General features: G+C 34.6%; 1 protein-coding gene across 36 annotated transcripts in view; it reads right to left on the bottom strand.

Moving 5' to 3' along the window:
• LOC106880568 (kinesin-like protein unc-104) overlaps positions 1-25,000 on the bottom strand; it is a 267,934-nt gene that overhangs the window by 47,277 nt on the left and 195,657 nt on the right. For 9 of the 36 annotated variants that reach the window (XM_089340874.1, XM_089340882.1, XM_052976565.2 and 6 more), the window contains 9 exons: positions 20,675-20,812; positions 19,889-20,007; positions 18,533-18,621; positions 15,055-15,184; positions 13,352-13,526; positions 10,567-10,657; positions 9,509-9,627; positions 8,490-8,609; positions 5,842-5,907 (listed from right to left, as the gene is read on the bottom strand). In XM_089340874.1, the coding sequence (XP_089197000.1) occupies positions 5,842-5,907; positions 8,490-8,609; positions 9,509-9,627; positions 10,567-10,657; positions 13,352-13,526; positions 15,055-15,184; positions 18,533-18,621; positions 19,889-20,007; positions 20,675-20,812 (1,047 nt within the window). The remainder of the gene's footprint in view (positions 1-5,841; positions 5,908-8,489; positions 8,610-9,508; positions 9,628-10,566; positions 10,658-13,351; positions 13,527-15,054; positions 15,185-18,532; positions 18,622-19,888; positions 20,008-20,674; positions 20,813-25,000) is intronic. The other 27 variants (XM_089340876.1, XM_089340883.1, XM_052976567.2 and 24 more) reach the window with 5 other exon arrangements.

Below are 25,000 nucleotides of genomic sequence, written 5' to 3'. Positions count from 1 at the left end.
GCTATATATATATACACACACATACACATATATATAGCTATACCACAACCCTGTGACCTAGGTTCAGTAGATGAGGGCTGAGTTTAAGCTGAACAGCAGCCATAAAGACAACCATGTGACTAATTGGAGTCTGCTGAATCCTTGGAGCATCACTTCATTTTCAAGTAATATTCTTTTATTCTTTGTTTTAGTCGTTTGACTGCAGCCAAGCTGGAGCACTGCCTTTTAGGTCAAACAAATTTATTTTTTTAAGCTTAGTACTTATTTCATCAGTTTCTTTTACCAAAATGCTAAGTTACAGGGATGTAAACACACCAACACCAGTTGTCAAGTGATGATGGGGAGGGGGAGAAGCACAGACGAAAAGTCACACACACATAGATATATGCATGTGTATATATACGATGGGCTTCTTTCAGTCTCTGTCTACCAAATCCACTCAGAAGACTTTGGTCGGCTCGAGGCTATAGTAGAAGACACTTGACCAAGGTGCCACACAGTGGAACTGAACCCGGAATCATGTGGCTCAGAAGTAAGCTTCTTACCACACAGACATGCCTGCACTTCTATTTATGTTTTCGTTATTGTTGTTGTTTTGGAAGTATATCATTCCTGGTGAAACAGACCTGAGCTCAAAAACCTTTCTAATCCTTATTCTACCCTGTCTTTATCAAACGTTTTACATCTATCACTATATTATTTTCTTTTTTCTTTTTTTCTTTTTTTTTTGGTAAGATGATATTATCTGACTTTAGATTTGGCTGCTATTTCTAGAAAGTCAGGTGACCGCCTTTTCTTTTATCTTTTACTTGTTTCATGCTGGGGTACTGCCTTGAAGAATTGTTTTAGTCAAATAAATCAACCCTAGTACTAATTTTTTCTTAAACTGAGTACTTATTCTTTTAATACTTTGAAAACATTATGTTGAGGAAGATAAGGTGTTGTTTATATTCTAAGAGAAGGATCTTTCAAATTAAATAAATGTAAGGAGGAAATGTATGAGACTAGTGAGCTTATCAATAAATGCTGAATAACTGCAAAATCAGAATTCTCTGGAATTACATGGGGGACATTGTGAAGAGTGATCAACTAATATGAGCTAGTGACCTATTCGATAAATTTAAAAAAAAACAAAAAAACAATGTAATGGAAAATGGGATAACATTGAAAGATAAAACTTTAAAGCTTACAGATTAATATCAGCATGGCTTGATATGGGGAGATATCAATCATTTCATATTGTAGGTATGAAACTCTGAGCTTTTTATTGAATCTGTTTGTCAGAATATTAGAACTCATGTAAATACAATAATAGCAGAGACTCCAGCAAATAAAATCTGAAGAAGGAATTCTAATTCTGAAATATCATCGGACTATAGATAACCAAGTTACAACAGGTATATAGTCCATTTTTTGTTCTATAGTGCATTGTTATAGCTTTCTAAACTTTTTATTCTTTACAAACAATACACAATGCTTTAAGTGAACTACAATACTCTCTTATAATGGTTATTGTATTAAATCTAAAGATTTAAAAAATAAAAAAAATAAAAAACAGAAGAAAAAAACTGATTTAAAAAAATGAGTTTTAAAACAAAAAGAATTGATTTTTTTTTTTTTTTTTTTTTTTACACACGAGAGAAATATGAAGGTCTGTTGCTTAGATGCAATTTCTGAAGGATTGAGTAAATTTCCATCTGGACAGGATGTCACACAATGGGATCAGTTGCATTGCAACCTGTGAATTAGTTGTGGCACAACACACAGCTCAGTTGCATCACAAGTGAATCGTCAGCATTACAATATGCAGATCAGTTGCATGCAGGTAGGTAGACAGGTAGATACACAAATAAAAAAAATTAAATGAATGTAATATTAGTATAGTTCAGTCTTATACGAACTGAAATTTTGGAGACACAAATCACAAAATCACCATCTACTAATATAATCTCAAAGCAACCAAAACATGGTAATTTATGTCTACAAAACTTCAACTGATGCAGGGACTATATTAATCTGTTTATAAAAACACACGCAATGAACCCTACCCAATTTCTACAGTTGTTACATACTCTTTCCTATCTTCCCTACTTATCATCCCTCAATACTTGTTCTTTATTATATTCACCCTCTCACTCATTCCCTATCCAACCTTCTTTCACTCTCCCATACATCCCTGCAACCTCCCCTCCCCCCTCATCACCACTATTTTTATCTCTTTCCAGTTCCATCCTGGTCACTCCCACCCTCCCTTTTACTCTTATTTGTTTCAGTCATTTGACTGCAGCCATGCTGGAGCACCACCTTTAGTCGAGCAAAAATCGACACCAGGACTTATTCTATCGGTCTCTTTTGCCGAACCACTACGTTACGGGGACATAAACACATCACCATCGGTTGTTAAGTGATGTTGGGGGAACAAACACAGACAAAACATATACACACACATACATACATACATACATATATACACATATATACGATGGTCTTCTTTCAGTTTCCATCTACCAAATCCACTCACAAGGCTTTGGTCAGCCCGAGGCTATAGTAGAAGACACTTGCCCAAGGTGCCATGCAGTAGGAATGAACCCGGAACCATGTGATTGGTAAGTAAGCTACTTACCACACAGCCACTCCTGCACCTATAATGTGAGTAGCCATATAGTCTCTCCATAGCAAGAAACCTGTTCTACGCTGACCCCTTCTCTCATACGGTTAATCCCTTATCTCCTAGCATAAAACTACTTTCCTCCCTACTGTAGCCCCATTCAAATGAATATGATCTTAGTTTTGCAAGCAGCAAGACAACCTCATTTGGTAAAGTGGCTGGCATAGACATAATAAAACAGCATCAAGCCATAGGAAGCAAGATGCTGACCAATCACGTTCTGTCAAACTATCCATCTCATGCTAGCTTGAAGCAGACATTAAATGATGAGGATTGTGTGTGTGTGTGTGTGTGTGTGTGTGTGTGTGTGTGTGTGTGTGCATGTGTATGTGTGTGTGTATGTGTGTGTGACTGTCAATCATGCAAAAAAAAAACAAAAAAACTAGGAGCTGTATAGTACATCCTCATTAGATTTTGTAGCCTTGTGTATTTTTATGGAGATGAAATTCTTATTCAGCAACCAACCCTCGTTCCTTCTGGAGAGGGGAATTACCCCCCCACCATCACCACCACCACCACAGAGGGAATCAACTGAACACATTACTGCTTAAAACAAAGGTAAAAACCTCCACCAGCTTCAATAGGAAAGATTTAAGAGAAGCTAATATTTAAAAGTTGTTATTTCAAGGATGAGTGACCATGCAGAACAGCAATTCACAATTTTTTTCCCTATCAAGGATCTCTTTTATATGAATGAATTTCCCCAATGGACGCATTCTTTTGATAGGTTTGTCTGTTCAATAGCCTAATTTTATTGATTAATAGCAAACTCAGTTTCCTAGTTTCATGCCTCATCTGAAAGCTATATGTACATTATATATATTCTTTTACTCTTTTACTTGTTTCAGTCATTTGACTGTGGTCATGCTGGAGCACAGCCTCTAGTCGAACAAATCAACCCTACGACTTATTCTTTGTAAGCCTAGTACTTATTCTATCAGTCTGTTTTTGCCGAACCACTAAGTTACGGGGACGTAAACACACCAACATCGGTTGTCAAGCGATGATGGGGAGGACAAACACAGACACAAACATATACATACATATATATATACATATATATATATATATATATATATATATATATATATATATATATATATATATATATATATACGACAGGCTTCTTTCAGTTTCCGTCTACCAAATCCACTCACAAGGCTTTTGATCAACCCGAGACTATAGTAGAAGACACTTGCCCAAGGTGCCACGCAGTGAGACTGAACCTGGAGCCATGTGGTTAGTAAGTAAGCTACTTACCACACAGCCACTCATATATATATATATATATATATATATACACACACATACATAGTAATAATAACAATAATCCTTGGATGGCATATAAACGCTTAATGCATCACCACATACATTTCCACAGATTACATGTCTCTTAAGATCACAGTCCGTATTCCTAGAATGATTACAGTATAGTCCATAGTATCAGTGGGCATCAGGTAGATGGTCTTCATGGATTCATTTCTTCAGGTGATATAACATTAGTGGATGTTTGCCAGAGGGATGTTTATCCTTTTTGACAACGCGGAGGTTGGTTGGATTATCATTATTATTACTATTATTATATTATAATATAGTAATATATCATATATATATATTCTTTATATATCCTACATTATATTGGTACAACTCAATGCAGCCCCAAAAACTGGTTCACCAGTTAGCATCATTAGACTGTGGCCAGGATAATGGACAAGGAGTTTTATTTGCATATTCAAAACATTTCCCATAAACAAATTTAAAGCATATATATATATATATATATGTATATATATATATATATATATATATATATATATGCATTAATGTAAATACCCAAAGAAGTATACACATGTAATGGAGGCAAAATCAAGACTAATAGGTATTATAAATTATCTTTAATAATATCCTATGTATACGAAAATATCCACACAAATGTACATGTGGGATGTAGAAACATGTAGCGATACATTAATAAAGTCTGAGAATTTCCATCAGGTCATCTCCATTATCATTTTATATATGTTTCAAATTTGGACACAACGCCAGCAATTTCGGGAGGCAAGCCAATTACATCCAGCCCAGTGTTTAACTGGTACTTATTTTATTGGCCCTGAAAGGATGATAGACAAAGTCAACTTTTGCAGAATTTGAACCCAGAATGTAAAAGATGAATGAAATATCATTAAGCATTTAGCCTTGTGTGCTTACGATTCTGCCTTAGTGGTTAAGGTGCTGCAACCATGATTGCGACACCGTGGGTTCAATTCCCAGACCAGGCATTGCATTGTGTTCTTGAGCAAAGCACTTCATTTCATGTTGCTCTGTGATCATTTCGATATGTGGCACCTGTTGCACCTGTACAGGTAATGTTGATCTGATGGAGGGAGTGAGCTTATGTCTACACAAACATTTGATCACTCTAAGCAAATCATCTGTGTGGTTGTTCGTTAAGAAATTGTCGAACCTTCATACGTCGTCTAACAATGGGAGAGTCCATTTTATATATATATATATATATAATGTATGTATGTATATCTTCAAGGTGCTGCACAATGGAACTGAACCCAAAACCACACGGTTGCAAAGCAAGATTCTTAACCCCACAGCCATACCTGCAGCTATAATTATTAAATAATTATGACTTCGTAAGAAAGGTGTATTATTATATCATATATATATATATTAATACATCCTTTTGTTATTTACACCACCTGTCCTCGTCTGTTGTTGTTTTTTCGTACATTCTCCTATATATATATATATATATATATATATATATATATATTCACATGTATATGGACATACTTGTCGACATTATTGAGTGACGTAGAATAACTAAGGGAGTGAAGTGTGAGTAGTGAGAGAGAGAAAGACGAGGCAGTGAAAAAAGAGAGAGTGGGAGGTGAAAGTAAGAGAGAGAGAGAGAGAATGAGATTAAATGGCAGAAAGCCATGTAATAAAACGCCCACATCATTAGAGATGGGTGGTGGATGTTGTTATTCCTGTCTTCAAGGAGACAAGAGCAAGACATTAGCTAGACAATGAGAGTAGATGTTAATACAACAGAGATGTTAGTAGTGAAGTCAAAGAAACCATTCACCAAGTAGTAGTAGTAGTAGTAGTAGTAGTAGTAGTAAAAGAGATAGTAGTTGATAACTTGAAGTCAACCTTACCAATTGGTTAATGATTTGTTTATCTCCATTACAAGAGAATTAAGTGGTATGTTTGCTTCTGAAGCGCTACAGAATTGGTGCAATGGAAAATAAAAAACATAACAGAACGATAACAACAACAACAATAAATAATAATAAATAAATAAAAAAGAAATAATGATAAAATAAAAATTGATAAACAGAAGTTCCAAAAAATTAAAACAAAACAAATAAAAGAAATGATAGAAAAAGAAAAAAAAAATTAAAGTGCAATGATATAAGGAATAAACAAACATTTAAAACTGAAGAAGATTTTCTAAATGCTTATTCTATGTTTATACCATGTAAACTAATTCCATACAAGACCTTAGCCAATCAAAAAATGCCTTAGTTAGCAGGTAGCTATTGCATCATTATTATTATTATTATTACTAGTTTCAAAATATGGCACAAGGTCTGTAATTTCAGGGAAGCGGGAAGATCAATTACATTGACCCCAGTACTCAACTGGTACTTATTTTATCAACCCTGAAAGGATGAAAGTCAAAGTTGACCTCAGCAGAATTTGAACTCAGATCATAAAGACAGATGTAATTTTGCCTGGAATGCTAACAATTCTGCCAGCTTTCTGCCTTCATTATTATTGTTATTGGCGGAATCCTTAGCGCAGGGAACAAAATGCTTAGTGGTATTTCATTTGTCTTTGTGTTCAGAGTTCAAATTTTGCTGAGGTTGACTTTGCTTTTCATCCTTTCAGGGCCAATAAAACAAGTACCAGTTGAACATTAGGGTCAATGTAATCAACTAGCCACCCCAACTAAAATTTCAGGTCTTGTGTCAAGAGTATTGTGTCGAGTCAAAAGTGTTCGAAATGGCCATGTTTGGTAACAGGTTCCAGAAGCTGGCCCTTGCTTAACTACTGCTTTTGCATGTTAAGATTGTGGGGAAAATATCTTCTTGAGATAATTTCTCATTCCAGCCCATGGTTCACTTCCTGTGCTCATGATGCTTCAACAGATAAGAGGAGGTAGAAGCTTCAGTGAAGGAGTTCTTCAACTTGAAGGACAAAAACTGGTATCAGCATGGGATCAAAGAACTGGCAGAAAGGTGTCTTCAGGTGGTGTCACATGATGGCCTTTCTTTGAATGCTAGGCTACTTTTGAAGGAAGTTGAGAGATAAAGCAAATAAGTTACCAAAATATTGAAAAAAATTTTATTCAAAACAATAAAAAGGGTTATGATTATCTTCATCATCATTATTATTATTATTATTATTATTATTATTATTAAGAAGGCGGTGGGCTGGCAGAACCATAAGCATGCCAGGCAAAATGCTTAGCAGCATGTCATCCATCTTTACATTCTGAGTTCAAATTCCTCCAAGGTCAACTTTGCTTTTCAGGCTCCCAGGGTTGACAAAATAAGTACCTGTTTAGTACTGAGGTCAATGTAATTGACTTACCTCCTCCCCTCAAATTGCTGGCCTTGTGCTAAAATTTGAAACAATTATTGTTGTTGTTATTATTATTATTATTATTATTAAATTGGCAAGGATTGTGAACAGACTGTCTCATTTTTTTGACACCCTTAAATTGTCACCCAAAGCTAGACAGTCATTGAATGCAAAAATTAAATATTCTAACTTGAGAGTTTAACCATTTCAATACGAACCCATCTGAGATTAACTCTGGTTTTATGAAACAAACTTCTCAGTTTAAAGAGATGTTGATTTAAGCCTTGCTCTAAAATTTCATGATAATTCGTTTCAAACCACCAGCTTAATAATAGCAAAGATATTTTCTCTAAATTTTTCATTATCTTCAAAATCAGCAGAACCAAAGCTACACATGCATGCACTCATATGCACATACACACATACATGTATGGGATATACATGTGTATGGTAGTTCTTTCAGCCAAAAACTGCAAAACATCTACTTGAAAATCAAGTATTGCCAGTCAAATTCCATTCATAAACTGACTTTCGGGTTTTGTTTATGCACCTGTATTCACGAGCAGAAGGATCGTCACTGAGCCGAGAGTAAACTTCTCACCTGGTTATTGTTATTTCTAACACACATAGGCACTGATCACAACAGCCATACACCTCTTATCAAACAAGCCATTGAAGAAGCCTTTACATGGTTGCTTAACCTGCTAGAAATAACAGCAAAACCTCAGTCAAATCACATCCAGATATCTTGGCAAAGGAAGGGACACACTGAATAATATATTCCTAGATACTCTTTAAAGCAAAAAAAAAAAAAAAAATAAAATAAAACAGAACTGGAATGTCTTTGATACTAAATCTACTCAATTAGGTCTGACCTGGAACTAATCAACAACAATAACGAACTTCTCTGAAAGGACTAATTACCATTGAGAGATACCTCTGATAAGGAATACACCGAAGATATTCGCTATTATTACACATTAAGTTTAAATAAAAGGAAAGTACTAACTTATTCCAGAACAATTACAAATTGCTTTAAAGATAACACAAATAATATATACAAGATAAATAATATAATGAAATATTTCTTTTACTAATAAATATATGAGTGTTAATATAACTTTTTTTTTTATTCAATTAACAAATAACTTTTCATGGAATGAAAACTAAATTTAGATTATATCATATTTATTTATTATTTATTTTATTTTTTTACCTGGGTGGAGTTATGACACCGAATTTTGGTGATGGTACTGGTTTTGATACAGGCAGAGACATGGGAAAACTGCGACGTGGGGGACGTCGGATGTTTGAGTATAATGGGCTTCCAGAACACCTGTAAATAAAGCCATAAGGAACAGATATCATTCTGTTTAATTTATTTAATTCAATTCAATATAAAGGACTCAAAATTATTGGATCAACTGGAACCCTCGTCAAAGTAACCGACTGAGTACCACAACGAATATAGAATAGTACAGTATGGTATGGTATAGCAGTGCACTGGCAGGTGCAACATAGCTGAAATATATCATGGCACACAACCCACTATGCTTCATAATATTTGCTGAGAATGCTGAAGAAATGGGTTGACTACACAATATAATATACCCAACTGCCTTGTATAATGATGACAATTGGTTCACTGAAATGAGTGTATGTTTTATAAAGCTTAAAATACCAATTATGTTTTCTGTGTTTATTATTACTATATCTTTCTTTCTTTGCGCCCTTTTAAAACATAGCCAGGCTCATGGACCCGGTTTCTATGGCATATGTGTTCCTCCCAGCTGGACAGGACGCCAGTCCATCGCAGCTTTACTCAAGAAACAGGAAGAAAGAGTGAGAGAAAGTTGGGGCAAAAGAGTACAACAGGGGTCGCCACCAGCCCCTGCCAGAGCCTCATGGAGCTTTAGGTGTTTTCACTCAATAAACACACATAATGCCCGGTCTGGAAATCGAAACTGCGATCCTCTGACTACAAGTCCGCTGCCCTAACCACTGGGCCATTGCGCCTCCACATTATTACTATATATTAATATACAGGGTGAGCCAAAAGTAGGTGGACAGTAAAAAAACATTTATAATATAACTGATACATAAACTTATTCCAAATACTGTCCACCTACTTTTGGCTCACCCTGTATAAAGTATCGGGCGAGTTTGCAGTCATAGATAGAATTAGAAAGACAAAGAAAAAGTGAGGCAGACAAAAATGAAACAAAAAATACATACAACAAATTCTCTTTGGCTTGTTCATGAAGAGGATGTTGTTGGTAGTGACCAAACACTTCAAATACCAAGTGTTGACTTTTGATGTAGTCAATAAAAGACTTGGTTACTGTAACGGTGAACTGAAACAGAAAAAGTCAATATGGTTTCATTAATTAAGTCAGCGTTGATATTATTAATGCAGTGAACTCACTAGGAATAATTATGTGTCGAAGAAAAGACAACATTAATTAATGGCAAACAATAATTTAATTGACAAGAGGAGATACATGGGACAGAATGTCTGTCACTGATGAGGTCAGCACAGAATATTTTAATTAGTCTGGCAAAGTAATGGGAGACAACTCCAGACAGCTTTCAGCCTTGTAAGACTTCTTCAGTATAGATTTAGTATAGAAGAGTATAGATTTAACCATATTTGCCAAATAATGAAAAGAGAATCACTGAATGTTTAATGTTGTATAATGGGGAGGGTGGAGGGTGAAAAATTAACATGTTTTAGAGATTAAATTACTGAAAGAAATTATTCTGAGTCATACCATCATATGGAAGGTATTATCCTAAATCTATAGTGGAGTACAATTTTGCAAGGTATTATTTATGTTTGTTTCATCTTGTTTTCTTTCTTCTATCTTACAGCAACACTCTTTATGAAGTGTGTATATGTATGTATATATACATACATGTTTATATAGCATGGATGAAAAAGCAGAGTTGATTGTATGCTTGGAGTAGTGGTTGGGGACCAAGGGAATTAGAAATCACATACACAGAACAATGTCTCAAAATGTATGTATGTATGTGTATATATATATATATATATATATATATATATATATATATATATATATAAAAGTATATATATGTATGTGTGTGTGTGTGTGTATATATATATATATATATATATATATATATATATATATATATATATATAGAGAGAGAGAGAGAGAGAGAGACAGACAGACAGACAGACAGACAGGGAGTTAATAAGAAGATAAAAAAGAGACAAAAGAGGTGCATAGAAGTAGGAGGGGAAACATAAAAAGAAAACTGTAGCTTACATTTTGAACATGGTAAAAGCTGAGAGGAAGTTCTTTCCCTGAATTCTTTAAAGGTTCAGTGGAGAAAGCTTCATCGTGTCTATGGAGAAAGCTGCAATGGAAAAGGAGAAAAACAGAAATTCAGACAAGAAATCAACAAGGTAAAACAAGATGTGATGTTTCTGGCTATATTCCTTTGATATATCTCACTTTTCAGTAATAATTATTTCACATTATGGTAACAGCTCATGCCAGTTTCATCTATGTCCAAACTCACATTTGGTAAGTTCGACCTTAATTTCAGTTATGGTAATTTTAGCTGAATTTGATCCCCACCTTCAGCGATGTCTAACTTCACTTTCATGTGTGCTCACATCATCATTTTAACCCTTGTTGTGCAAGAACAGCACCGGATTAACCATTAACCCTTTGGATATCAACCTGCCTAAGATTACCCCAGCTTCTATGATACAAACTTCAAGCATAAAGTGATCTAAATTAAAATTCTCATTTTAAATTTCATGTTAATTTATGTTCCGATCATCAACTTAGTAATGACAAAGATATTTTAATAAATTCTTTGTTATTTTCAAAATTAGTTGAAATGAATGCAGAGCAGTTTAACAGAAATATGGTAACATAAGGGTTAAGCAAAACAACCACATGTTCAGGGCATCGATGGAAGTGGAGGGGAAGCACCAAAGAAATGGTAAATGGTTTACACTACAAAAGAAATCACTTTAAACTTCCTAAAATAATATTCAAAGTCATCTATATGATTGGAAATATAATTTCCAAGTGTTTGTGGTGTCATAAGAGGACCTGATCAAAGACTTTGCAATTAAAAAAAGTAGGAGAAAACTTTTCAAGTATAAATAACGCAGAAGTATAGAAAAATAAACATTATTTTCTATCTTATGCGCAGTTAGTTTTGTTTCATTTTGAAAAATAAAAATTTATTTTATGGTTTATTATTGTTTATATTTTGAATTACATATATATGGGAGACATCCAAGAGGAACTGTCCACCACAACAGAATTGAGATCCTAAAACCAAAGTGCCACGTAAAAGGCATTGGTAGTAAAAAGCACCAATGCACTCTGTAAAGTGGTTGGCATTACGAGGGGCATCTAACCATAGAAACCAAGCCAAAACAGACTATGGAACCTAGTGTAGTCCTGGTCTTGCCAGTTCCTGTCAAGCCATCCAACCCATGCCAGCATGGAAAACGGATGTTAAATGTCAATGTTGGTGATTTCTTCTACTCCCTCAAACAACGAAACAACTCAATGGCAGGACATGATTTCAAGAAAGATTGCAAATTGCAAGCAAACAACACCATTTTGTATGAACAGTGATGGTTTTGTTGTTGATCAGCATGCAGACACCAAAGCAAGGGGAAGACACAAACATACACTCATGCACACACACACACGGAAGCAAGCAAACACACACACAAACATACACACACACACACAAGCAAGCAAACACACTAACACATATATGCGCATGCAACAGGCCTTTTAAGAAGTTTCTTATTTCTTTACTGCCCACAAGGGGCTAAGCATAGAGGGGACAAACAAGGACAGACAAAGGGATTAAGTCGGTTACATTGACCCCAGTGCATAACTGGTACTTAATTTATCGACCCCGAAAGGATGAAAGGCAAAGTCAACCTTGGTGGAATTTGAACTCAGAACGTAACGGCAGACAAAATATCGCTAAGCATTCCACCCGGCGTGCTAACGATTCTGCCAGCTCGCTGCCTTAAAGAAATTTCTGTGAACCAAATTTCACTCACAAGGCATTGATCAGCTTGAGGTTTCTAGTAAAAGGTACCAGCTGACAATGCTTTTTGTAGTGGGTATGAACCCTAAGGCACATACTTTCGGGGCAATAGGACATGACTGAGACTGCATTCAGTAAAAAAAATTAAAAAATAAAAGTTTTAACCAATCGATAACTAATAATAGCTCCACTGCTTAAAATGTTCCGTTCTTGCAGTACAAGCAGCACCGCCACCACCGCCACCGCCAACAGCACCACTGCCACCAACAGCTACATCATCAGTTTACAAATGTTATTTAATCTCATTGCCGTGCAACTTCCCACTTCACAGCCATTAGGAAGTAAATATGATCAATAAACTCATCACATGACAGAAACAGGATTCTTTAGATGAATGGCTTGTAATTTGGGATTGAAACTTGATTTTCAGGTTAGTTAGAGGGGATCTATCTCTCCCTACTTCATTATTAATAATAATAATAATAATAACACCAGTGGCACCAATAACTGCTGATAGATGAGCACAGCAACAAATAAACAACACAAATAATCTCTCTAGCCCACACATTATATGTATATATGTATGTATGTGTGTGGTGTGTGGTGTGTGTGTGTGTGTGTAGATATATGTATGTTTATAATATCTGTGTTTGTGTGTATAAATGCATGTGCACACACATATGTATGTGTGTGGGTATATATATATATATATATATATATATATAGATATAGATATATATATATATATATATATATATATATATATATATATATATATATATATATATATATATAGCAATGTGTGCATGTATGTGTGTGCTTATATGTTTATATATATATATATATATATATCTGTATGTATGCAAATGTATTTGTGTACACACACAAATATATATGTATAAATTATATGCATGTGTGTGTGTGAGAGAGAGAGAGAGAGAGAAAGAGAGAGAGCAACAGACAGACAGAAATAGACACAGAGAGAAAGAGAGAGAGAGAGAAAAAAAAGACACTCACTTAAATTGGCAGAATATATCAGCATATTCAGGAGAAATACCAGATGCTTTTAAGACTGTAACTCGGAACTGAAATACAGATCCTATTTTCAGGTGTTCTGGCAATTCCTTGTCTGCAATGTCTGGGAAGTAGTCTGCAGACTCACGAGTATTATCCACATTCACTTTACCTTCCTCTGTAGAATGAGAATAACAAATATTACAAGTTAATTTTAAAAAAGACAAAATAAATAAATATATAACCCTTTAGCATTCAATCTCAAATGTAATGCTTATTTATTCACATTCTTAAGTGGTTGGTGCTAGGAAGGGTATCCAGCCAGAGAAACCAAGCCAACAGCTAGCGTCTGTTTTCCAAAATGGAGGCGAACACCTTTCTCCATGTGATTGGCTTGAAAAATTGTGAAGACACTAGGATATTTTCCTACTTTTCTTAGCATGAAACCACTGGTAGCCTTAATTCATAAATAAAAAAATTATATCCACCAATGCAGTGTTGAGCATTCATTTTCATCATTCAACATTCGTGCACACACACTATTGTATGTAAGATTGATAAATGCTTACATTATTAGGGCTGCTTTTTCTTTTAATTTAATTTTGTTTCACTTTCAGTTTTTTTTTTTAAATTTAATTTTGTTTCACTTTTGCTATACCACAGCACATCAGTGAATAGATTTTACACTATTTGCATATATATCTCAGACCAGTGATTCATTTTGTGTTTCGATGTGAGTTGAGTATATGATACTGAAGAGCTAAAACAATAGCAAAATATTAATATTTATCATTCTCGTTCTACTTTGGGATGAGTTGTCTCACCCTGTCTGAGACACTCATTGTTCTTTAACACTAGGCGTTGTGTAGGGATTTTTCCCAGGATGCTATCTGCAGCAAACTGGTATATGAACAAAACATACACTAAGTATAAGTGACCAACTATATATATATATATATATGTATATATATGCAGAATGAGCCAAATGTCACAAGTATAAATATGCAGCTCATACAACAGCTAAATCTACCAGATTGTCCCCATAGATCACAATATGCAATCAGGTTTCATGACTTTTGGTATGCCATGTATATATATATAATGGAGATGAACACCATTCCTCCATGTGAATGGCTTAAGATATGTCTTAACATAAAACCAATGGTAGCCTTAATACACAAATAAAGAAATTATATCTACCAATGTGGTGTTGAGCACTCATTCTCATCATGTGACATTTATGTATATATATATATATATATATATATATATATATATATATATATATATATATATATAATATATACATGCATACTTTGTAGTGATTATAAACAAAAGTATATAAGCAAGTGTAGACAATGCGAGCATCACCTTCATTTTTATATAAAGACACAGACACCACCACTACGAAACTGTGCACTCAAGTGGCTCAAATCATTAAAGAATTAGCTGGTTGGCAGAAAGACTGACAGATCAGTCCATAACATTGTACAGTACTAACTTTTTGTGTTACATATGTAATTTTCAAATTTATCACCTTTGCTAACAACATGAATGAAACCCAACACATGCACACTCACACACAAACATATACAAACATGTACAAATTATGCAAGTCCTATACATGAAATATGTTTTAAAGTCACAACAGTACAACATTGATCAGGATAAAGATTGAATAAAGAATTAAGTTCGTTGCTACTCACCAAGCATTTCATTAGAATCTGGACTGGTACCTTCGCCCTCAACGATACGTTCTTCCTCCTGCGGTGGAAGTTCAACAGCTTTCTTCAAATTACTGCAATCTTGTGCAAGTTTTGGGCTATACAACTGTTTCTACCGAAGACAAAGACATAACTACAGCCTGGATAATGTCTAGAGGCTTATGGCAGTGTCGGTAGCTTCTTGTGCAACGAGACAGAATTGAGCTAACTAAAGTACCCCATCTACCCCCTACTTGTATTATCAATGTGGAAATATCTTATGAAGGCACTGAATAAATGTTTTGCTATCAATAATAGACTCTAACGATTGATCTTTAAAAGTAATTAAAGGTAATTAGTAGAAAATGAAGGCAAACACTAAAGTGCACAACCCTCAAATGAAAAATGCACAAACATCAACACACACATGTGCACACACATACAAGTGATTACATCAACCCCCAGTACATGACTGGTACTTTATTTTATCAACTTCAGAAGTATGAAAGGCAAAGTTGACCTCGATGTGATTTGAAATCTGAACATAAGGTGATGTAACTAAGCAATGCAAGGCATTTTTTCCGACAGTCCACTGCCCTGATGATGATACTGATGATGATAATTTCTTACATAGGCACAAGACCACATTTTTAGGAGAAATAGCTAATTATAATGACTACTCCCACCTCCTCCACACCTAGTTTTTGATTGCTACTTTACCAATCCCAGAATGATGAAAAGCAAAGTCAGCAATGGTGGGATTTGAACTTAAAGCATAAAGGAGTTGTAACTAACTAAACACCACAAGGCATTTCTGCCAATCTTCCATTTCAGATTTTGGCACAAGGCCTGCAATTTTGAGGGGGGATGGTTAGACATGTACACTGCTTCCAGTATTTGGCAGGTACTTTATTGTATTGACTCCAAAAGAACGAAAGGCAAAGTTGACATTGACAGAATCTGAACTCAGAATGTAAAGAGCCCGAAGAAATGCTGCCAGGCATTTTGTCAAATGCACTAAAAATTCTAACATCTTACCACAATAGTAGTAGTAGTAGTAGTAGTAGTAGTAGTAGTAGTAGTAGTAGTAGTAACAACTACAACTCCAAAATCAGGCATAAGACCAGCGATTTTAGGAAGAGGGGTTAGTGAACTACACTGACACCCCACTCACCAGTCCTCACCTAGCACTTATTTTATCAATCTAATGATGATGATGATGATGATGATGATGATCTGCAATTTCAGTAGGTCATGAAATGGTGGGGGGATGGAGTCATTAATTTAACTAAGGCCCTTTCGCCCCAAATTCTCACTCCTTTCACTTAACTAGTACTTATTTTCTGAACCCCTAAAATGATGAATGGCAAAACTAACATAGGCAGAATTCAAAAACTGACTTAATACATGTGCCCTTTTAAAATGACAATATACATGAAAGTTCAAGACAACACATATATTTAACCCATATATTTCTTTAGTTTTAATGAATAACAAAATCTAAACCAGTGATTCTCAACCAGGATCCATATAACCCTTGTGGGACCCAAATAAGATTTTGCTGTTAAAATTTATGTGCAATAAATTGGTTGTACTTCTACAATGCACAAAATATTTTAATTTTTTTTAATACAATTCTTAATAATATTTAATTATGAAAATATATGAGTTTTGTTTTTTAACATTGAATGGCTTTGGGGGGTCCAGTAGGGTAAAATAGGAATCAAATAAAATGGTTGAGAACCACTGATCTAAACAAAATATTTTTACAGAATTTACGTTAATAAAAATTAACAGAAGTCATATTATAAAAACAATAAATACACAAAAACAGAACAGAATGTATGTGTGTGTATGTGTGTGTGTGTGTGTGTGTGTGTGTGTGTTGTGTGTGTGTTGTATATGGATGTGTGTGTGTGTGTTTTATTGTTGCTGTTGTTTAGACCAAGGTCAGCTCTGATAAAGCAGTTCTAGTTCTGAGCATCTTCTATCCTCTTTACCTTTTACTTGTTTCAGTTATCAGACTGTGGCCATGCTGGGGCACCGTCTTAATGAAACTTTAGTTGAATGAATCAACCCCAGTACTTTCTATTTTTTTTTGTTTTTGTTTTAAGCCTAGCACTTATTTTATTGATCTCTTCTGCCAAACTGCTAAGTTACAGTGGATGTAAGCTCACCGACACCAGTTGTTGAGTGGTGGGGGTGGAGTGGACAAACACACACACACACACACACACACACACACACACACAAATATGTGACAGGCTTCTTTCAGTTCCATTTACAAAATCCACTCTTAAACATTCGTCCTAAACCAGAACTGCCATGTTATGTTGGCAAACAATCTTTACTACATAAAATTTTGTGTTAAACTTGGGAAGTCTGTTACAGAGACAAGCGTACAGCTTTGGCAAGTTTAAGGCAATGAGGCAATGGGTCGTCTGCAATGTTTTGAGTGGCATGGGCACTTCAAAAGTGGAAGAACATCCTTGGAAGACGATGAGCAATATGGAAGACCTGCCACATGCAACACACCTCAGAAATGTGGTAATTTGAATCAAAAATTCGTCTCCCAGGCCAAACCATCAACCGAGAGTTTGACTGCAATGTTTTAAAGAATTTGAGGGAGGACATTTGGTAAAAGTGAGTAGATTTGTGAAGCATGAAGAATTGGATTCTTCATGAAGACAATGCACCCTGTCACTGAACTCTCCAAAAGCAATGTGGTACTGCTTCCGTACCTGCCCTATTCACTAGATTTAGCACCTGTGGGTTTCCCTCTCTACCCCAAGATGAAAATGCAACTCAAAGTTCATTGTTTTAATACCACTCACTGTCAAGATCCAGGACGAATCACTGGGGGTCCTTGACTCGCTTACTAAAAAACATTTTGATACCAACTTGTAAATATGGAAATATTGTAATAGCTGTACATTATGAATCTTTGCTCATTATTTTATTTCATTTTGATTTCACGCAGGAGTTTAAAAAAAATGTTTGGGTTATTTCTTTTAATTGGTTACTTCTAAGCACTCAAATTATTTCTACATTGTGACATACAAATATGTAATGGAAAGCGGACGTTAAACGATGACGATGATGATGATGCATATCTGTGTGTGTGTATGCTTGAATATGTATGAATATAATGCATATATGTATGTGTGTGCAAGCATTTATATATATATATATATATATATATATATATATATATATATATATATACAAACATGTATATATCTACACACATACACACAAGTAATCTGCATGTGTATGCATTTATATATATGCATATATGTATGCATATATAGTACCCATATATATTGTCTCTAAGATACATGTGTGTATACATACATATGTATATATACATATATGCACACACACACACATACATGAACACTAGCACATACACATATATATGTACACACAAGTAAACACACCAAGTGTGTTCAGGTAGACAGTCAAAGTAAATTGAACGCACCTTTTCAAAGTAGTTATCGTCATCAAAAGATATTTTGGCATTTCCAGATTGTTTGATTCCTGGAGCATAATCAACAGTGTCCTCTTTTTCTATAAAAAAGAAAAAAAAAAAAAAAAAAAAACATGTTTCTTTTGCATAATATTTATTTCCACTCTGTAAATAACCCACGTACTTTGCACCCAAGACATGAATTCATTACCAGAAATGAAATTTAACCCTTTAACATTCAGATTTCTCTGTCAAATTTTATGCTTATTTATTCACATTGATTTGACTTAGTCCTGCATTATTTTGTAGTAATATTATAGGGTAAGTGGTGAAGGCAAGTGGCATAATGGTTAGGGTATTCAGCTCATGATCACAAGGTTGTGAGTTCAATTCCCGGTGATGCATTGTGTCTTTGAGCAAGACACTTTATTTCATGTTGCTCCAGTCTATTCAGCCAGCAAAAATGAGCAGTATCCGTATTTCAAAGAGCCAGCCTTGTCACATTTTGTGTCACGCTGAAAACTACTTGCACATCAATTTCATGAGCAGGCTGTTCCATTGATCGGATCAACTGGAACCCTCGTTGTCATAACTAACAGAGTGCCATAGGGTAAGTATGACAGGCCGGATCTGACCAGTTTCAATATATAGATGTTTTTGATCTAGTTTGGATTCTTTGCCATCAAATTTGAATTTTTTGCAATCAAATTTGATGGTAAAGAATGCAAATTTGATGGTAAAGAATGCAAATTTGATTGTAAAGAATTCAAATTTGATGGCAAAGAATCCAAACTAGATCAAAAACATCTATAAAACAGATAGGATATTTTGTCTGAACATGGCCGGTTTAAATGCTAAATATACAAAAAAAGAATTTGGTTTCATACTCTAACTTTAGCCTCAGAGTATCTGGCATAAAGCCACCATGCTCTCTATTACAACACAACTCAGTCAAGGAAGCATTTTCTTTGTCATAGGAGTTACTTGGCAACCTTGCTAGTGCCAGTGTCATTAAATAAAGCATCTAGTACACAAGGTAAAGTGATAAAGTGATTGGAGATTCAGAAGGGCATCCAGCCATGAAAACCATGCCAAAGTAGACATTGGAGCTCAAAACAGTTCTCTATTTCATCACATCTTGTGAAACCACCTGAACCATGCCAGCATGAAAGACAGACCCTTGATGACGACAACGATGATGATGATAATAATGATGGTGGTGATTATGATGATTATGAAAACGATGGTGGTGATGGTGGTAATGATAATGGTGTTGGTGGTGGTAGTGGTGTTGATAATGGTGATAAGGAACTTTATTCTACAGAGTATTTGGTCAGCAGAATGCGAAGAACGGACCAAATGTCTTACCTGTCACAGCTTGGACAGCCACACATAAGTATCCTTTCACATCTCCTTTCTCGTTGACAATGGCAACACGATGTACCAAAGGAACCGGATAGAATAAGTTACTCAAGTATACAAAGGATCTGTTTCGGTGTTTTGGGTGGAGAAGGAATAAAACAGAAAAGAATAATTTAACAAACATATTTAAGGAAATAACATTTGATATACGTATGCACACACACCGACACACACAAATATATAGACAAATACACTTTATATATTTTGACTCCAAGGAAGATATAGGGTGTGGCACACAAGCAGTCAGTTCCGTATGCATTGCTTTTCATAGACGAAACAGCTGTAAGCTAATGAAGATGGCTACATAATTTCTGTTCTTTTGTTATTCAGTAACTGACCTCTCTTTCTCTCTGTTTGTGTGTGTGTGTATATATATATATATATATATATATATATATATATATATACACACACACATACACATCATTCATGCACTTATATACACACACATACCAGATACATATACATTTATGCACACATGCTTGCTTATATATTCGATGCAAGTTATAGCAACACACAAATTAGATTGTGACAAATAAATGGATTCAAGACATGGGTGTCATTAGACATGTTCAAATATCTCCTTAAAAAAGGGATATTTTACACACACACACACACACACACACACACAAACATATATATAAGATAGATACTCAGAACACACATACACACAATTTAACTTTTATAGAAGAAAACAATGAAGGAGAAGTAAAAGAAGAGATATGAATGTACCTTCCTACAAGACGAAACCAGGGAAAGCGGTCATAAAACGGATCACCACCAGTCATGTTATCGATGCTTGGTTCAGGTGAAGTAGGGGAAAGCTCAGCCTCATTGTGGTACATTTCTCGCATCAGCTCCAGTCTTTGTCTGCAAAGAACAAGGAATTTTAAAAAATAATAAAAATCATATAATTCTTGTTTTCTCTAAAAGTCGTTGTTTGTAACATTTGCATGTTAGGGAAAAATAACATTGTATTTTTGAGAAAATTTTTTTTTTTTTTTTACCATGGAATAAATATGCAATAGATATTATTATTATCATTATCATTTTTACTATTATCAAAGCAATGAGCTGGCAGAATCAGTAGCATGCTTGACAAAATGCTTAGAAACATTTCCTCTGTCTCTATCTCCTGGGTTCAAATTCAGCTGAGTTCAACTTTGCCATTCATCATTTTGGGGTCAATGAAATATGTACTAGTTGAGCACTGAGGTTAATGTAATCAACTAACCTCCTTCCCCAAAATTTCAGGAATTGTAACTATAGTAAAAAGAATTATTATTGATATTGGTTTGAAATTTTGGCACAAGACCAGCAAGTTCAGGGAGTGGGTAAGTCAATTAACATCAACCCTAGTGCTCAACTGGTACTTATTTTTATCGACCCAGAAAGGATGAAAGGTAAAATCGACCTCAGCAGAATTTGAACACAGAACATAAAAACAAACAAAATACCACTAAACATTTTGTCCAGATACTAATGTTTCTCCCAGCTCAAAATTATTCTCCCTTAGAATTATTATTCATATTATTATTATTATTATTATTATTATTATTATTATTATTATTATTATTATTATTATTTATACACTGTTGCTTTTCATGTCCCACCCTCCACTTTCCCCTTTTTATTTACCATAACTGATTCTGGGAGGACCCTACCACTGATTTTGTAATTTATGCTAGTTCTTGTGACAAAGCACTGGATGGACAAAATGCTATATGGGATCCCCTCATTAGTCCCATGCCTTTTATGATATGGGTTCAAATCCTGCCAAGATCAACTTTGCCTTACATCTTTCCAGTTTTTATAAGTAAGGTTCTAGTTTTCTTAACTAAGGTACTGATTAAATTCTAGGATTGATGATAACCACTAAACCCTTCAATTCCAAAATTGCTGACCTCGTACCTAAATTAGAAACGACTAGTATATTCATTATCATCATCATCAAGGAAGACAACTGGCAGAACTGGTAGAGCATCAGACAAACTACCTTATGGTATCTGTTGCAGCTCTTTATGTTCTAAGTTCATAACCGCTAAGGACAACTTTGCCTTTCATTCTCTTGGGGCAGCTTGTGAAGTTGTGATATTCATACTGTTCCAGGAAATGGTTGAGACTACAGTAAAATCAAGCCATTCTGACAAGAGAATTGAAACCAGTTCTCAAATGGAATTTGTCAAGAACTCACTCCCACTAAAATTACAGTACCCTGAATTACAAGCAAGAAAGAATTATGGATGCAAATCCTACTTTTACTTTGTCTTCTCATTAAAAAATGATGAAGAGCAGTCAAAAAATTCCACAGAGAATATTTCAGGAGATGGTACAACTGGTAGCTGCCCGTTTGAAAACCCGTACCCTAGTCAACAGTTAGCCAGCCTGATGCCTAACCATTTTCATCCTGCCACATTATCCACAGTATTTCATTCTTGCTGCTTTAGCCGTTTAGCATTCAATTACTCTATCAAATGTAAGCCCTGTTTATTCATATTGTTTTAAATTAATCATGCATCGTCTCATAGCTTTGAAATTTTGATGGTATGACTGTTTACTTTTAGAATGACATTGTAGGATAGGTAAGGGAGGCTGGATCTGGTTAGTTTGAATGTAAGACAGCATATTTAGGCTGGATATGGCCAGGTTAAATGCTAAAGGGTTAGATCACCAAACTGTAGTGAATACAGACCACTGCTTTAAGTCTTTTGCTACAATATTTGTTGAAATAGACGGCCTTCGTTTCAATTAATCTTGAAACAATGAAAAATTTAGTAGAATATCATCTTCATCATCATTTATAAGGTAAAGAAAAAGTAAATCATGCCAACTCATAATGGCCAATTTCTCGATTTAATGGCACATAAATTCCCCACCTGGACTGTCCACTGCAGGATTAATAAATTTTTGCCAGTGGAACGGACTGGAGCAATGTGAAATGAAGTGTTTTGTTCAAGAATCAAAACCACAATCTTATGATCAAGAGTCCAACACCCTAACCACTAAGCCATGTGCCTCCATGGACAACACTATAGCATAAACATTACTTGAGGGATATCAATATAATGTAAAAGTCCTCAGTGGTAATCCACCAACACAGTAGGTTACAACTATGTGCATAATGACCATTGTATTACGGGTATTACTAGAATCTATCAGCTCCAGAAGAGAGAAAAATCAATAACAAATGCTCGTTAGATTTTAAGCAAAAAAAATATATATATATAATATAAAAAGGTAACAAAATCCTACATTCTACTATCAAGGTTATCACTTATGACAAATGATAATTAAGGTAATTGCAATACTCAAAAACTAATTTATTGGGATAATTGGATTACAAATACAACATCAACCAGTAAATAATAATAATAATAATAATAATAATAATAATAATAATGATGATAATAATAATAATAATCATGATGATGATGAGGATTTCAAATTTTGGCACAAGTCCAGTAATGTTGAGGAAGGGGATAAGTCAATTACATCAACCCCAGTGTTCAACTGGTACTTATTTTATCGAGCCCGGATGATGAAAGGCTAAGTTGACCTTGGTGACATTCAACTCAGAACATAAAGACAGATGAAATGCCACTATGCATTTTACCCAGTGGGCTAACGGCTCTGCCAGCTCACTGCCTAATAATAATAATAATAATAATAATAATAATAATCCTTTCTATTACAGGCACAAGACCTGAGATTGTGGGGAGAGGACTAGTCGATTGCACTGACCCCAGTGTTTCAACAGGTACCTAATTTATTGACCACCCCAAAAGGATGAAAGGCACAGTCAACCTCAGTGGAATTTGAACTCAGATCTAGCGATCAGCAAAATACTGCTAAGCATTTTCCACGACATGCTAATGATTCTGCCAGCTCACCACCTTAATAATAATAATAATAATAATAATAATAATAATAATAATAATAATAATAATCTACAAATTGGTATGAAAAATGCCTTTCCCAAATGCATCATACATTATATATATATATATTACCCATTCCATTCATTTGTGTGTATGTGTGTGCATACACACACACAAACACACACATTGGTTTAACTGTATTGGTTGAATCAGCTCAATAGATGCTATTTACCACAAGAACAAAAGTAACAGTACTAATAGCTATAATAATAATAATGATGATGATGATGAGAATGATGATAAAATCATTTACTGCAAAATTTTCAGAGAAAGGTGAGCAAGAGATGGAAAAAAAAATTAAAAACAAGGTGAAACATAATTGAAAAGCTAATGCAATTGATACAAAATGAAAAACTATTGCAGAAAAAAAATATAACAATAACTGACAAAAAAATAAAATAAAATGAATAAAATAAAATAAAATAAAAAAAACAACTACAAACAATTACAACAAAAAAAAATAAGTGAAATATTGTCCAGCTTTGTTGATAGAGCAGTAAAGCGAAAAACAGCATAGAAATGTGCCGCAGTGGCGCTGTGAGGAGCTGATAATTTATGTGCGTTCCTATCAGTATATATCCAAGGAATATTTATTAACTGATACTATTTCATGCAATTTTGATATGTTTCTACATTATGAACCACAATATACTGTCATAAACATTAATTTAATATGACGTAACGTTGAAATTAATTACGATGTCCGTTAAGCAGGAATAGGGTTTATAAATTCCACTCGATACAACACAAACAACACACACTAAGGACTAAGGTATTCAGAGCATGCGCTACTATTTCTGTTGCCTTCTCATTTTCTACACTCATTATCAATATAAATTATACAGTAGCTTTGATATTTTGAAACTTATTTATTAAAAAAAATATTTATATCTAGTTGACAATGATACTATTTTCATAGGTACATGTGTACGAGGAGGATATACATAGATACATAGATAGGGGGAGGTTGCAAGGTGTATGCATGGTATGTTTTTGCTTTTGCTTTTTTTTTTTTCCATTTTGTTTTGATGGAGTAAATTTTTTTCGTTATGCTTGAGGTACAGGTGTGTCTGTGTGGTCAAAAGGTTCACTGCCCACCCATATAGTCTGGGGTTCAGTT

The sequence above is a fragment of the Octopus bimaculoides genome, chromosome 24 (genome assembly GCF_046866305.1).
Source record: "Octopus bimaculoides isolate indiv1 chromosome 24, ASM4686630v1, whole genome shotgun sequence".
Taxonomy (NCBI): domain Eukaryota; kingdom Metazoa; phylum Mollusca; class Cephalopoda; order Octopoda; family Octopodidae; genus Octopus; species Octopus bimaculoides.
Note: the sequence above shows the minus strand (reverse complement) of the source record. Positions and strands in the feature narration are given on the sequence as shown.